The sequence below is a fragment of the Andrographis paniculata genome, unplaced genomic scaffold (assembly GCF_009805555.1).
Source record: "Andrographis paniculata isolate CXL003 unplaced genomic scaffold, ASM980555v1 Contig49END, whole genome shotgun sequence".
Classification (NCBI taxonomy): Eukaryota; Viridiplantae; Streptophyta; class Magnoliopsida; order Lamiales; family Acanthaceae; genus Andrographis; species Andrographis paniculata.
In genome coordinates, this window is record NW_026137583.1 from 2,378,370 (window position 1) to 2,394,183 (window position 15,814).

The following is a 15,814-nucleotide window of genomic DNA, read 5'->3' on the forward strand; positions in this document are numbered from 1 at the left end:
TCATCATGATTTGTTTAGTTCTGTCGGAGGAAGGGGTGGAAGAATAGACAAGAACAAACTAAGAACAAAATCCTTGGTGGAGAGAAAATAACAAAAACCTTTCCTGTCGCAAATTCCATCCTATAATGCGACGAAATTATAATCCTTCGTCAATTATGCCATGTAAAGTCATGGTCAATCCGTAATTCGTTGCAGTATTCCATAGTAATTTACGACGGAATTCCATTGCACATTTCTATTACAGAGTTCGATATCACAACCCGTCTTTTTAGTCCATCACAATTAGGTACAAACTTTAAATTTGTCGCAAATTTCTGTGACTAAATCGACATTTTTTTGTAGTACACGTTACTTATATATATATTGTTTGCTTGTACATATATTTTAGTATATCACCTCACATAGCCATCACTTATTTTCATATGCTCCATTTAACACATTGGCTTAGCCATGCATATATTTTGTTCATAAAGATATATCACCCCATCTTGCTATCATTTCACTCATTGTGCCATTTAACTACATTTTCTCTTAGACATATATTTTAATGTTTGATATAAACAATGTTTTAGTACAGATAAATTCCTGTTATCTTTAGTCCTTCGATTACATTGACTAATAGCACATTTTGTACTTGAAATATAGCATATTCATGTTGTTCATAGCTTCATTTAGACAGCCACCACTAGAAAATTGAGCCAAAGTTGTTGTAAAAAAAAATTAAATCAGAATTTTCTCATAGGTTAGTGAGTTTACTTAAAAATCATGAAAAAATATATGGACTTACCTCCTTAGAATTTTGTTCATCTATTTTTTTCTAAATTTGTGACATTTCCGTAACAATAGATTACAAAATAATAATATGACACTTTGGTAAATTTATATAGCAATAGAAGTTGTAATAAAATTCCATTACTTTTATAAATGGTGATATTTGGTAACAATTAGTTACAAAATTATATTATTGCATTTCCATGACTTTATATCAACTGAAGTTGCAACAATTTCGTAACTCTATATTTATAAAGATATATATGATTATATTATAATTATTGTTTAGTTTAAACACAAACCATTATATTTTAATTTGACAAGGTGTTAAAGATACTACAGGCACACTTAAAATGCTTATTTTTATTTTATGCATATATCATATTTTATATATTTTATTTTAAATATATTTTTTAAATCTTTGAAACAGTTATGTCATTATTATAAGAAAAAATATATTCTCTCTCTCAGCTAATTTTTTCATCTTAGTTGGGTACAAATTTTAGGTATTGTATAACTAGTAAGTAATTAAGAAGTGTATTAAAAAAAATAATTACGATTTAATAAAAATAATTATAGATTAAGATTAAAATGACTAAATTATTTAATTAAAATTAGAAAATTACAAATTATGAATTTTAAAATTTGATTAAAGTGTATAATTATATTTAAAAAGAAAATAAAATGACAAATTAGGTGGGATAAATAAAAATAAAAAAGTGGACAAATTATATGAGATAAAGTATAATTTTTCTATATAAAATATTATATGAAATTACTATATTTAAGGTGTTAAACATTTTTAGACAACTGCTAATATTTTTAAATTTTAATTTTTGTATTTGAATTTTTTAACATGAGTAATATACATATATTCAATTAGTAGTATTTTAACAATATATTATATATTTTGTCCATCCACAAAAAAGTATGATCACTTCCTTAGTAATGACAAAGAATGTAAGCACACTTTTGGTGGACAAAAAAAAAATACTAATTAAATTCGGACAATGAGCTCGAACTTAATTGATAAATTTATTTTCGATGTAGAACGTTACTTTAACGTTGTAGGAGTCGTGGGAGATACGGCCAAGGTACATATGCAGCGGTCGTTATTTTTGAAAGACTTGGCACTCATTTGGTGGAGACGTAGGAATGAAAACTCGCGCAAGATGGCGAGGCCATCACGACATGGCCCATATTTTCCAACACCTCTATGATTTTGATCAAGAAATTTAGAGTTTATTTCTCAAGTTTGAAACAATGAATCAGTCCTAAAGTGTTCCACAAATTCTTTTTTTCTGCAAGATTTGTCAGGTGGTGATGGATGATATGTAGTGTAGTGTTTAAGTTAGAATTGCTATATATTATTGCACCTGTAACTTAATGTTCACAAAGATATTTTATTGACATTCTTTTGTGATATCTTGTCTTAAAGATGACAATATTATGTTTTTTTATTTTTAATTTTTTTATTGACTCCGGAATCGTTGACAATGAATTCTATACCTCAAGAACAAGTATGACTCTGAAGAAGATAGAGAAAAGAATATATCATACAATGATCAACAACTGATCGTATCTGTTGCTATACAAAAAAGAAAAGTCTAAGATCATTTACAGAAAATCAAGAAACAAGAAGTTTTCAATATAGATGCAGAGATTCCAAATTCATGCATCATCTCAACTAGATATCGTTTATCACGATTAACAGAAGAACTTTGTTGCTGCCTAAGATTTTTTTGAACTAGCTGACCCAAAAGTCCTTCAACATGTACATCGATCAAACTCACATCCGGACGAGGATAATTTCTTTTATCCGAGAGATGTTTTTTCATGACTACACAGTGCATTCAGTTTGTGATTTCCGGCGACACAATTTCTGTACTTGTCGGAGAGTGTATATTCTCTTAACATATATTTCCTTCGACCATCACGGTCACCAATCTTCCGATTCACATTGTGGTAAGAGAAAGTCCTCCTTGTTCCTATTAGTTCTTGGTTGTTGTCATAGATTTCGAAATGGCTGCCGGCCTTCTTCCACTTCCCTCCGCCGCAACTGCGGTTATAACTATCACCACCAGGAAGTTCCTTAAGCGTTGTCATGAAATAAATTTCTTTGTAATCATCGTAGTCGTTGAACAACTCTCGGGGTTCTTGGTTGATCCCGTAAATGTCGTGATTTGGAAGGACACGGCCGATTTGGGGAGGCAATTGGATTTTGTCTTCACATAGCTCATTAAGAAGAATGAGAATGACTTCTTCATCAGATAATGGAGTGTCTGCCATTGCAGAAAAACGAAAAACCTTCGGTTGATTGCGGAAAATGATCTGAAAAACTAAATAATTGAAGAAGGAAGAGATGTGTTCTATTGAGCGCAGGAAAAGGGGAATATGAAATAATAATCTCTCTCTTATATATACGCATTACGCATCTATATTATATATATATATATATATATCATGTTTGAATTAAATCTTTTGTACCAAATACCGTATAATGTTCTTTCGGACAATTGGCACAAAATTTTATTATAAATGCATAATGTGTATTATGTACTTATAAGAGATAGAGAATTCATTCCATCATATTCCTTTATTCTCTGGGCTCAACAAAACACATCCTCTTGGTTCTTCAATCATTCAGTTTTTCAGATCATTCTCCGCAAACAACCGAAGGTCGTCGTTTGCTATTCTGCAATGACACACACTCTATTATCTGATAAAGAAGTCATTCTCCTTCTTCTTAATGAGCTATGTGAAGCCAAAATCCAATTGCCTCCTCAAATCCGCTGTGTCCTTCCAAATCACGACATTTACAGCATCAACGAAGAACCCCAGGAGGAGTTGTTCAACGACTACCAAGATACCAAAGAAATTTCCTTTATGACAGCGGTTAAGGAACTTCCTGGTGGTGCAGTGATCGTTCCATGCATGTCGAAATCTATGACAGGAACCAAGAACTAATAGGAAAAAGGAAGAGTTTCTTTTACTACAAGGTGAATGAGGAGAATGGTGATCGTGGTCGTCAAAGGAAATATATGTTAAGAGAATATACACTGGCCGACAAGTACAAAAGTGTGTCTCGGATAGAACCCATTGTACTCCTGCGGATGCGAGTTCCATCGATGTTGAAAGATTATTGGATCTTCTAGTTTCAAAAAATCTTAGGCACAAAGAAAGAAAGATCTTCTGTTAATCGTGATAATTGATATCTAGTTGAAATGATGCATGAATTTGGAATGTCTGCATCTATATTGAACACTTCTTGTTTCTTGATTTTCTGTAAATGACTATCTTTAGTTTTCCTTTTTGTATAGCAACAGATACAGCTGTTGATCAGTAGTTGACCATTGTATGATAGTGTTGTTACTTAAAATATTTTTCGCCAGCTTTTCGGATCCAAGCTGTAAAAAATGGGGTAAGTTTTCCAACTTCCTTAAAACAGGATTTGGAACCTTGTTCCCAAATAATAAATGAAAAAAGAGAACAAAGATAAATAAATAGAAAGTAAAAAATTAAAAAAAAAAAAAATTGGTAAAAGATAAAAGGAATCAATGGGATAAGTTTTCCAACTTCCTTAAAACAGGATTTGGAAATTTGTTCTCAATAATAAATGAAAAAAAAGAACAAAAATAAATCAGTAGAAAGTAATAAAATTAAAAAAAAAATGGATAGAAGATGAAAGGAATCAATGTGATAAGTTTTCCAACTTCCTTAAAACGGGATTCGGAACCTTGTTCCCAAATAATAAATGAAAAAAAAGAGAACAAAGATAAATGAATAGAAAATAAGAAAAAATAAAAAAATAAAAAAATAAAAAAAAAGGTATGCGATGAAAGGAATCAATCGGGTAAGTTTTCCAACTTCCTTAAAAGAGGATTTTGAACTTTGTTCCCAAATAATAAATAGAAAAAGAGAACAAAGATAAATGAGTAGAAAGTAAAAAAATAAAAAGATAATGGATAAAAAATTAAAAGAATCAAAAAAGAAAATACAGAGAAACAGGAAGCAGAGCAAGAAGATTAGAATACGAAAGAAAGTAAATTTAAGGAAATGAAAGAAAAATCAATTGCATGAAATTTAGAAGCCAAAAATTATATTGTCGGATGTTCCTCTAATGTAAACTATTAAGCATATATAATATCACTAATCAAATCTAATCCAATTAAGATTTCACCCTATCATCCAATTATTTTTATACAAAATTAGAATAATTTCAATCGGATATTGCTTCGTGTGGCCTTGTGAACTCGGGCCTGGGCCTCCAACCGGGCTGCTCTATTATGGTCCTTTATTTATTTATAAATTTGGACCAAATAATTAGGTTGTTTCTTCTTCTTTTATCGAGCCCAAATAACTCTTTCAGAAATATATATTTTTTGGTATAACAGATAGTCTCTTTTCTCGTCTTCTTCTGAGTCATTCTTATTACTAATGTATAGCAATTCAGTGTCATCATTCAGGACTCAATAAAAAATAAAAATAATATCATGTTATATTTAAGACAAGATATCACAAGAAATGTCAAGAAAATATATTTGTCAATATTAAGTTAAAGGTGCAAAAATACAAAGTAATTCCACACTTGATCACTTCACTACGTATCATCCATCACTATCCGGTAAGTCTTGCTGAAAAAAAAAAAATTTGTGCAACACTTTCGGACCGATTTATTGTTTCAAACTTTTCAAATAAACTCTAAATTTCTTGATCACAACCATAGAGGTGTTGGAAAATATAAGGCCCTAATGAGAAATTAGGAAGGAAAGCAAGTTGAGAAAGATCTGTTCCTGCAGAACGAAATATCCGTCAGTAGTGTTTCAGTATATTTGTATAATTCACAAAAGTAAAACGACTTATATTCTTTCGAAGTAGAGTAGAATAATCGGCAAAGGGAGGAGAGTGTCTCGTGATAAAGGTCATGCCTATTCATAAACTATTTTAAAGCATGGATTATATAATCAAGGGATTAAGTAATATGACGTTTACTTTGCCTAATTAAATATTATATAAAATTATATTTTGTTTGATTATATGGTATGATTATTTTTTTTTACCCAAAGTACCCTTAATAATGTTATTATAAATTATTGTAATATAATTTATTTTATATTTTTTTTTCTTTCTAATTATAACAATATACTAATATATAACAATATTAAAATTTAATTGAGTTATTGTCATGACATAATATGTATATATATAATTTGATATATTTTTATTATTTATTAAATATATTTAATTTTGTCCTCAAAATTATAAATTAAGTTTTAGTAACATATTTTCTAGCATTCTTATAACTTAATATTATTTATTAAAAGTTTAAAAAATATATATAACTTGCATTTAAACAAAAAGATTAATTGTTATTATATTTATATAAAATGTTTGTAAGTATTTAAAGAGATGAGTAATTTAGATAATTTAGTAATATAATTAATAATATTAGTGGCTTAGATTGTATTAACAATCCTATAAATTATAATAATTGTAAGAGATCTTTAATTATATATGGCTCTGTAGATATGAAATTAGGTCGGATAAAATAGTATTATCCACCATAATCTCATATAGTAAACGCACCCATAAAATATGACCTCAAATTTTTTTCGTATGGAAATCAATTTTAAGATATGACTTGTCCATTTGGCATGAATAAAATTTTTTCGGATTTCTCTATCCGATTGAGCTCACCGACTCGATCCGACACCCGATCCGAGTTCATTACTCGGTTCGGCATATAGTTATGTGATATGGATAATCATATTATTTCATCTATTCTTACCATAGTTCAATTTTCAGAATAGGTTTAATATTTAATAATTATTTGATTTTCTAAATTCTCAAAACGAGAATTCCTACATCGTCGAGGGTTGTTAGTTGGCGTGTGTGTATATATATATATAGAGAGAGAGATATGTATATATAGAGAGAGAGTAGGAACCTTACTTTTATCTCACCATGAAATGAACTCTCTTCTAATATATCATTAACAAGATACATTGTAATTTCTTGAATATATTTAAATAAAATGTAAATTATAAATTCTATTTGACAAGTGCTGTCATTTTTTAACATCAATTTTCAATTTTTTATTTTAGGACAGTATCTACAAAAATTTCATTTGTAGCATCCGGTGGAAAAATAACACGTGGCTCGCATGTGAGTTGAGGTTAACATGCCCGTTTGATGCGTCACCTGCCGGAGATATGTCGCCATATCAGATATTTTCAGCAGGGACTTGGGACTGAATATGTAAGAATTCTTGTTTTCAGAATTTCAGATATCAAGTACAAAAAATATTTAATATATTCTCATAACCGAATTCCTCGGATAAAATGATTGGTAAATATTATTATCCTTATCAAATTCTTTAATTGTACCAAATCGAGTTGCGAATTTTGGATCGGGTGGTGGACCTAGTCGGTTAGCTCATGGGTCTGATAGAAAAATTCCGAAAAATTCTATTCATATTGAAAGGATAAAATTTGCCATACGAGGGACTTTAATATCTAAAGATGTTACTATAATCTCGAATATCCTTATCCCGATTATTAATTATGTTATAATTTTTGTTACGATTATCTCCTAATTTGTTGAGATAGTATCAAGAAAGAATCTCCAATCTTGTTCCGTAGAAACACCTTTAAATAGGCCTAACCATTTAGACCTCAAGAATAAGTTTTCTTTCAATAGTTTATAACTCTCTTTATGAACGGGGAGTCTGCTTTAAAATGATCTGCCGTACAATCACCCTAAAGTATATGTTTCAATAGAAATTGCAGAAGAGTATTAAAAACCTCTAGTAAAAGAGTATTAGAAACCTCTAGTAAAATGCACATTTGTCACCCAAGGGGTAAAGGACATTACGTAGTCCATGGATCGACGATTTACCCATTCAGTGACTTTGGCTCTGACACTTAACGTTCCCAAAATATGTATTATCAAGTCGGGTCAATTCAATAATAAACTTCTATTGACATTCCATCATTCTTTCTCCTTTTAGAGCCTATCCGAAAGAGACTCTGATACTTCTTAGTCGTAAATATCCAAACTACAATCCTACTCTTACTCTATTTGTTAGGCCTCTCGATGGTCTTACTTTGAGAGGATAGGGAATTTGGTAAAATTAATTTAGAAGAAATATTTTTGGAAGGAATTTTTGAGGAAATCGTATTTAACGTGTGAATTGACAAAATAAATTGAAGTTGTTGGGGTTTGTCAAGGAATTTTATTCACATAGTTATTTTAATAGAGTAAGTATTAATAAATAAATAAATATTCCAATTTTTTTTACTTTTTATCTAAGGATGTCAACGGGGCGGGTTTGGGACGAGTTCTGCAGGCCCGAGACCCGCCCGCTAGAAAATATTAGGCTCCGAGACCCGTCCCGCCCTACTTCCACTCGGCCCCAGGACCCGCCCCGCCCCGAACTCGGAAGGTTCGGGGCCAACCCAGCAAACCGTTTTTTTTTAAAAAATATATAATAATAAATATTTTTTTTAACAATCGAATACTAAAACAAATAGCATTAAAAACACAAAAAAAAATCTAAAAATAATCAAATATTAATCCATAAAAATAAGATAAATAAATAAATAATATATTTTTATTATATAAATATACATATATTAGGTATAATAATTTTAAAAAATTATTCGGAGGAGGCGACTAATTGAATTTTATATTTAAAATTATTTAAGTAAATAAATAATATATTTTTATTATATAAATGTACATATATATTAGTTATAACAATTTTAAAAAATATCCGGGTTCGGGTCCGGGTCCGGATTGGGACGGGTTTTTAGTAAAACCCTAACCCGCCCCGAACCCGGCCGGGTTTAAAATTTTAAATTTACAACCCGCCCCGAAACATATTATTTAAACCCGAACCCGTCCCAATAAGAGCGGGTCCAGAGCTAACCCGCCCTATTTGACATACCTATTTTTATCCAATAAAAAAAGATAATCAAAATAATATTTTTTTACACATTATATCAACTAATTCAAATCAATTAACTATTTAATTCAATATTTTTTAGTATATGCATGCAAAAAAAAAACGGCACTAACCCCACAAGGCGAAGATAATATTATATTATACTCTCTTCCTTTCTTGTGTTTGTCTGTTTTTACATCATTTTAGGAATATTAATATTATATTGAAATATGATATAAATAAAGTAAAAATTACTAAAATAATCTTATTAATAAAAAAATAAATAAATATTTTGTTTTTGTTACGAGACAGATCAAAATAGAAAAATTGATAGATTGTTAAAGGATGAAAGGAGTATATTGGATTGATTAGCCTCGGAAACAGTCTCGGAAACGGTCCCAACAGATTCTTCGTGACTGTTTGTGTAGCCTCGAAATTTCAGAATCTAATTGGAATAGTTTCGGAATTTTCGAGACTAAATGCTTTGGAAATTCTGACACTAATGAAAATAGTTTCGGAAATTCCGAAGCAAATTTAAAAATTTTCTATTTAAAAAAATATATATTTTATATCAATAACCTAGGAAATTTTGAGACAAATTAAAAAAAAAATTTTTAAAAATATATTATATTCCAATGCCCCCACCGGAGTGCCACCGCCGCCTGCCACCGGACCACCGCCGCCTTCCACCAGACTGCCGCCGCCTGCCGCCAGAGAAGATTCCAAAACAGTGCCATTCGCTGCAGCTTCCGCCGCCGCCACCATCACCGGAGAAGATTCCAAAACCGCCCCGCCACAGCAGCTTCTGCCGCCGGCCGCCGCCGCTGCCACTGCGCCGGAGAAGAAAGGAAAATAAGAGAAAAGGCCACCGCTGCTGCCGCGTGCTGGAGAAGAAGCCGCCGGTGCTGCCCCAGCCTCCACTGCAGCCGCCTGCCGGAGAAGAAGTAGAAGAAAGAGGAGGGCTTCGCTGCTGCCGCCGTCGCCGGAGCGGAAGCAGTCTGCGCCGCCACCAGCCCCCCGTCGCCGCCGCCTGACGGAGAAGAAGGAAAAAGAAAGAGTAGTCCGCCTCAGCGCTGCTGCCGCCGTCGCCGGAGTGGAAGCTGCCTGCGCCGTCACCAGCCCCGTCGCCGCCACCTGCCAGAGAAGAAGAAGAAAGAGGAGTCTGCCTCCGCCACTGCTGCCACTACACAATCTATGTTATTATCTTTTATATATATATATATATATTTAATATTTTTCTAACTTGAAATAATTAACTAATACGATATTTTGTAAAAAAAATTAAAATTTGAATAAGCTTTTTCTAAAATAATTAATTAAACAATAAAGAATAACCTAAAAACATGAGAAAGTATCACTCCATTAATTTGTAACTATACTATGATGTTCATTTAACTTTTTTCAATAATAGATCAATTTTGAATAGAAATAAATTTGGCATATAATATTTTAAATTGAAACGATATTTGGTATTATATTCTGAATAGAAATATAAAAAAATTATGTAAATGTTTTTTTGTTTCGTTTTAAATAAATAAATTATGTGTGTTCTTTTTTTTTTTTTTTTAATGATGTTATTTTTGGGTTAAATAACATTATTTAATAGTCTCTTCATTCCACATTGCATATTCGGGTTAGCGTAGATACGGTAATTTATAATAAGTATAATGAATAAATAATTAGGTAATTTAGAATAAGTATAATGAGTAGATAATTAAAAATATATTAGTAAAAATAATTATCCTATAATATAAATATCTAATTAATGTAATTAAAATAAAAAAATAAATTAAAAAATTTTAAATAAAATTAAAATGTGTAATAATTTTCTAAAAAATAAAAATCATCTTAAATGTAGGACGGTAAGTGGAATGGGGGACCCAAGTCCTCTCTTCTCAAATATCTCTATTCCTCGTATTCCAGCATATAAAGTTATGACGTATGAAAAAAAAAAAAAAAAAAAAGATATGAGTATTATTTAAAATTATATCTTTATTATTTATTAATTTTGTTTATTTAAAAATATTAAAATAAATTATATCTCAAATTAATTTTTATTTTTACTATTATATCAATTTATCATATTTGTTTTCTTTTTTTTTAAGAAAAAAAATCATCTCAAGTATTGTTTAGATATAATTTTATATTATTAAAAAATTTATTCTTTTATTCATATATATATATATTATATTATTCTTTACACAATAACATATTATGTATATATATATTATTTTTAAAATTTAAATGTTCCATAAAAAAATCATTTAAATAGTAATTTGTGTAATATTTTATTCATAAAATTATATTTAAATGGTATTTTACGGTAATATTTAAAAAAATAAAGAAATTATATATTTACAATTAAATAATACTATTTTCGTCTCATAACAAAGTCTCTATTTTTCTATTTTGGTCAGTCTCATAACAAAATATCTATTTCCTTTTTTAGTAAATGTACTATCTACCTAATATTACAAATACCCTTACAACTTCCAATAAATTATATAAATACCATTACCTTTATATCACACAATACTAATAAAGTCATTTCAGTCGTTTGTACTTTATTTCTACTATATCCCAATATAATACTAATATTTTTAAAACTCCGTGCAAAAAGCAAATTGATATATAGTTATGGGACGGAGGGAGGATAATAATAAAAATAATAATTAATTTGAATATAATTAATTTTAAGAAAAGAAAATTAATAAGTAATAAAAATATAATTTTTAAAAATATATAAATTTTAAATCATATTCATAATTACTCTTTGTTAATTTTTTCTCTCTTCTAAACCTGTGTCATAATTTTTTTTGTTGGAATAGAGAGAATAGGAGAATTTGATAATAGAAGATTTGGTGCCGTGGAATGGAGGGAGTATTAAATTCTATATAAATAACAGGCATTGAAAATAATATTTTGAAATAAAAATGAAAATTTGTGTAATAGACAATAAGTTTGATAATTCAAAAGAACAAACTAAATATATTATAAATAGTAACAAAGAATTAACTAAAAACATATACTAAATTTTTTTTGAAAGGCTAATTTTGCAACTCTAGTAATTATTGGGTATTATTATTTCATAAGAAAAAACGTCTATTACCAATACCTATGAAGAAAAATACATAATAAAATAACAACCATCAATTACGGGAGGAGATCCTCGGCATCATCCCCTCCCTGCCCCACACATACCCATGTATAGATACATGGGTGTGTGATGATGCTTAGAGTGGGACAGGAGCGGTGAAGGTGAGGATCCCCTCCCATCAATTACTTGTAGCTCACAGCCACTAATTACCCCCGCCAAACATTCCTCTAGAGTCATTAGAGGAACCGCCAACAGCATCATCACTAGCACTGGAAAATCGTCCCTCCAAACTAGTAGAAGAACCACCAACAGCAGTGCTGCCACCAAAAGACCCTTCATATCCAGAATAATAGATGCCGGCAGTGTCATTGGAGAAGTCCCCTCCAGTAGCAACACTACCCGAAAACCCTAGAAAACTAGAAGAAGAACTGCCACCAACAGTGGGACTAGAATACCCTTCAAATGTAGAAGAAGAACCACCGCCAATGCTTCCGCCACTGCCTCCGGCGCCGCCAGAAAACCACTTATCAGTCCCCACTGAAACCATCGCCTGCATATGGCTCTGATCTTCATCGGATGTAGCTGTCGCTGCTCCAAAAGGAGGTGCCCCAATGTTCGAAAAAGTCATGGTCCTGAAAAAGGTCTCCTCCACCCTCCACTGATCCAGCCCCAATGTTGGCCTTCGGTGCCGTCACCAGGTCGAGTTCTTCAGCTCTTTTCTTCAGTTTCTTAATCATCTCAGCTACCATGACCTTCAAATTTTTCAGCTCAGTCACGTCCATGTCTTCCACCTCCTTTTTGGCTAGAAGCTGATGGCCCTCCTTCACCGCCATAGCCCTCATCAACTTATCAATGTTCTCCTTTTCACTCTTTATAATTTGCTCTATATAACTCTCGTGAGTCACCATTCTCTTAGTTTTTTCGTCTATCGGTAACTCCATAAATTTGTTCACCTGCTCCGCCACCCCTTCCGGTGATGGCCAAAGAATGGTATTGCTTTCGCCACCTTCCTCATGACCGATGATGGCAATGTCAACACCATAAAGAATCTTCAATTGCTCGACCTCCTTCAAGAGACCTTCAGTTTCTTCGAGGAGGATAGAGTTTCGCTTATTTTCATTAGTGAGTTGCTCATGTTTTATCCTCTCCATAGTCATTTATCATTTATGTGATATTTTTTTCCTTTGAAAAGATGATTCAATTTATATAAGTTGATTGGTAGTTTATGAATATTTATAGCAAGTGCAATCAATGTAAATTAATGTATATTTATTATGTTTTAATGTAGCGTAGATTTCGATATCATTATTGTTTTGGGTAGGTGGATTGGCGATTAAAATTCAATTTGTGTGCGTAATTTTGGCAAAGTTCTGGTGTATCTTTTAAATATGTTCTGAGGATGCATTTACAAATATAAGAAAGCATCAGACTTGTTTGTAAATTGGTATGGGTCTAATATGAATAGTTTTTAGATAATTATATGAACAATTTGAAATACATAGACATTTTTTGTTAAAATATACTTAGAAAATTATATATTATATTTATGATAGTTATTTTATTTAAGAGATTTGTAGGATTCTTACCTTATTTAGATGATTCATATATTATTATACATATATATGAATTCTTATTGTTGAAATATAGAATTTCAATTTCACATTATAATATGGTATTATGATCAAATTCTCTCTGGATACATCAAATATGGTGTCTAATGACTCCAAATATGAGCATATTTCTAGCTTGACAAAACTGTGTATTACTTGAATTTTTGTATAAAAACTATACAATAACTGATATATGGCATACTTTATTCATCTATCTCACTTGGCATGATCCAGAGTTGGTTTATTGAGATTATTAACAATTTTTGCTCTTTTAAGCAGTGTTTTGGATCCGGAAAAGCTAAGGCAGATGAAATAAGCAATAGTCATCTTCGCTCACAAACGATGACTCAATCGTCCGGAAAAGCTAAGGCAGATGAAATAAGCAATAGTCATCTTCGCTCACAAACGATGACTCAATCGTCCGGAAAAGCTAAGGCAAGAGAGGCAAGCGGTAGCCTCCACCGCTCGAAAGCGACACTCCAGCGCTTAGGCCAGCGACCAGACACCCACTGCAGCGAAGCGACGACAACTCAACTCAAATATTACCTAAATGTCCAACCTGCAACAGTACAACGATTCCATTACCAGCCAGCACAAAGCAAACCCGCTTAACTATGCTGATGCCCTCCAGTCATCCGGCAAGTGAGGAAAATCTGCGCCCTTACAATCCAAAGCAAGCGAAGCGAGCACCCTGGGAGATATAGCCAGCAACTGTTTCAACAGAATAACCGCCACAAACTGCCTAACAACCTAGCGGTTGAAACCACTTTGTAACTGCTTGCAACCATTACTTCCACCTGCTATAAATAAGGACAAATATCTGTATATAAAATATACTTCGAGAGGAGTATACCAGCACTTATTTTTTGCGAACTCTAGTTGTCTTCCTGTTTTCCGAGAGCTCCAACCCTGTAAAGGAGTTCTCCACAGGAATGGCCAAGGGAGTTGAGATTTTTCTTCTCCCTTGGCCACCACTTTACTACTTACTTAGTTTAGTTTATTGCTTTAATTACAGTATTTGTAGAATTAGAAATTCAAGCTTTGGTAGTAAGTAATGAAATATCATTTGTTCTTCATTATCACTCCCTCAATACTTTTCACATGTATATAAAACCTATTTGTAAAGAATTTCATTTCGCTGGTAAAGAGCACAAAAAGATTGATTATCTAAGCTGTGTCTTTTGTCACAAACTGATTCAAGGTACTTCAATGTAGTTGAGTACGTAGGAGCCTTGTCGACCTGCTTAACTACTGGTTTGAATTCAATTTTTTTATAAAAAGAGGTAATAAAAGGGTAAAGCCACTAATGAGACAGAATTCGGGATAATTAATAGGGCATAAACGGTGTCTATTGGGTCACAGAAACTCCTAGTGATAGTAGGGAATCTTTTTTATAATGTTATGATTCTGGACGTAATTGAAGTCTTGTTGTAAATTCCTTAAGGTCAAGTACCAGCGATAAAAATTCCTCATAATATGGTTTATATATTTACATTACCTCCTTCTCCCGTTTCCGTATTATATATATGCTCACTTAAACACCAGCACTGCTCGCTCACTTCCTCCAGGAAAACCTAGTCATTGAGTAACGCATAGTTCAGATACAACACCTCTCCATCAATCTCTACCGCTCAATCTATATACATATATGTTGTATCATCCACTCATATCCCTCTCACTCATCCATCGCTGGCACCTTGCTCGCTCACCACCACTCGCTTTCTACCACTTTCCTTTCCAGCTCTTTGTAGATTAAGATTTAGACCCGCTTCAAAGCGGGTCCTTTTACTGCATTTCTGCCGCTTTCATGAGATCAATACTTGACTTAAAATCCCTGTGTTCGACCTGAAAACTCACCAGTCAAAGAGTATAAATAATTATGATAACAATTCAGGGTCTACAACCACAACTTTTTACTATATCTGATCGCTCTCAATAATTCATTACATCTCAATCTTCGAATAAAAATTCCCTGTAATTGACTATACAAAAGAACATTATCAATGTCATTATAAATATGTATGAATTCTTATTATTGATGTATCTGCTTCTATCCACAGTCATATTGTCATTTTAATGCCGTCTCCGTCTCTGCTACTTTGATTTTCACTGACAGAGTTCTAATTTTGACTCTAATACCGTTGAGAGTTTTGTTTTTTTACTCTAACTCTATTGAGAGTGGACAAGTCTTGTTTCTGACTCTAGCTCTGTTGTGAGCAAGTGAGTCATGTTTTCGACTCTACCTCTATTAAGAGTGAGCGAGTCCTATTTTCGACTATAGTTCCATTCTGAGCGACCAGTCTTATTTCCAACTCTAACGGTGTTGAGATTCTACTTTTGACTTTGATCAAGTGGATGACTATGCCACTTTCGGTCAATCTTAGCATATTC

At 31.9% G+C, this 15,814-nt stretch overlaps 2 protein-coding genes across 2 annotated transcripts; both read right to left on the reverse strand.

The window, feature by feature from the left end:
- Positions 1 to 5,519: 5,519 nt before the first annotated feature.
- On the reverse strand, positions 5,520 to 12,360 carry LOC127252928 (uncharacterized). Its single transcript, XM_051277317.1, has 3 exons — positions 12,067 to 12,360; positions 9,362 to 9,850; positions 5,520 to 5,564 (listed from the first exon to the last, which is right to left on the reverse strand). The coding sequence occupies exons 1-3, from the start codon at positions 12,358 to 12,360 to the stop codon at positions 5,520 to 5,522; spliced, it is 828 nt and encodes a 275-aa protein (XP_051133274.1).
- A 22-nt stretch (positions 12,361 to 12,382) lies between these two features.
- LOC127252929 (MADS-box transcription factor PHERES 2-like) lies at positions 12,383 to 12,964 on the reverse strand. The gene has a single exon (XM_051277318.1). The coding sequence runs from the start codon at positions 12,962 to 12,964 to the stop codon at positions 12,383 to 12,385; it is 582 nt and encodes a 193-aa protein (XP_051133275.1).
- Between the last annotated feature and the right edge of the window lie 2,850 nt (positions 12,965 to 15,814).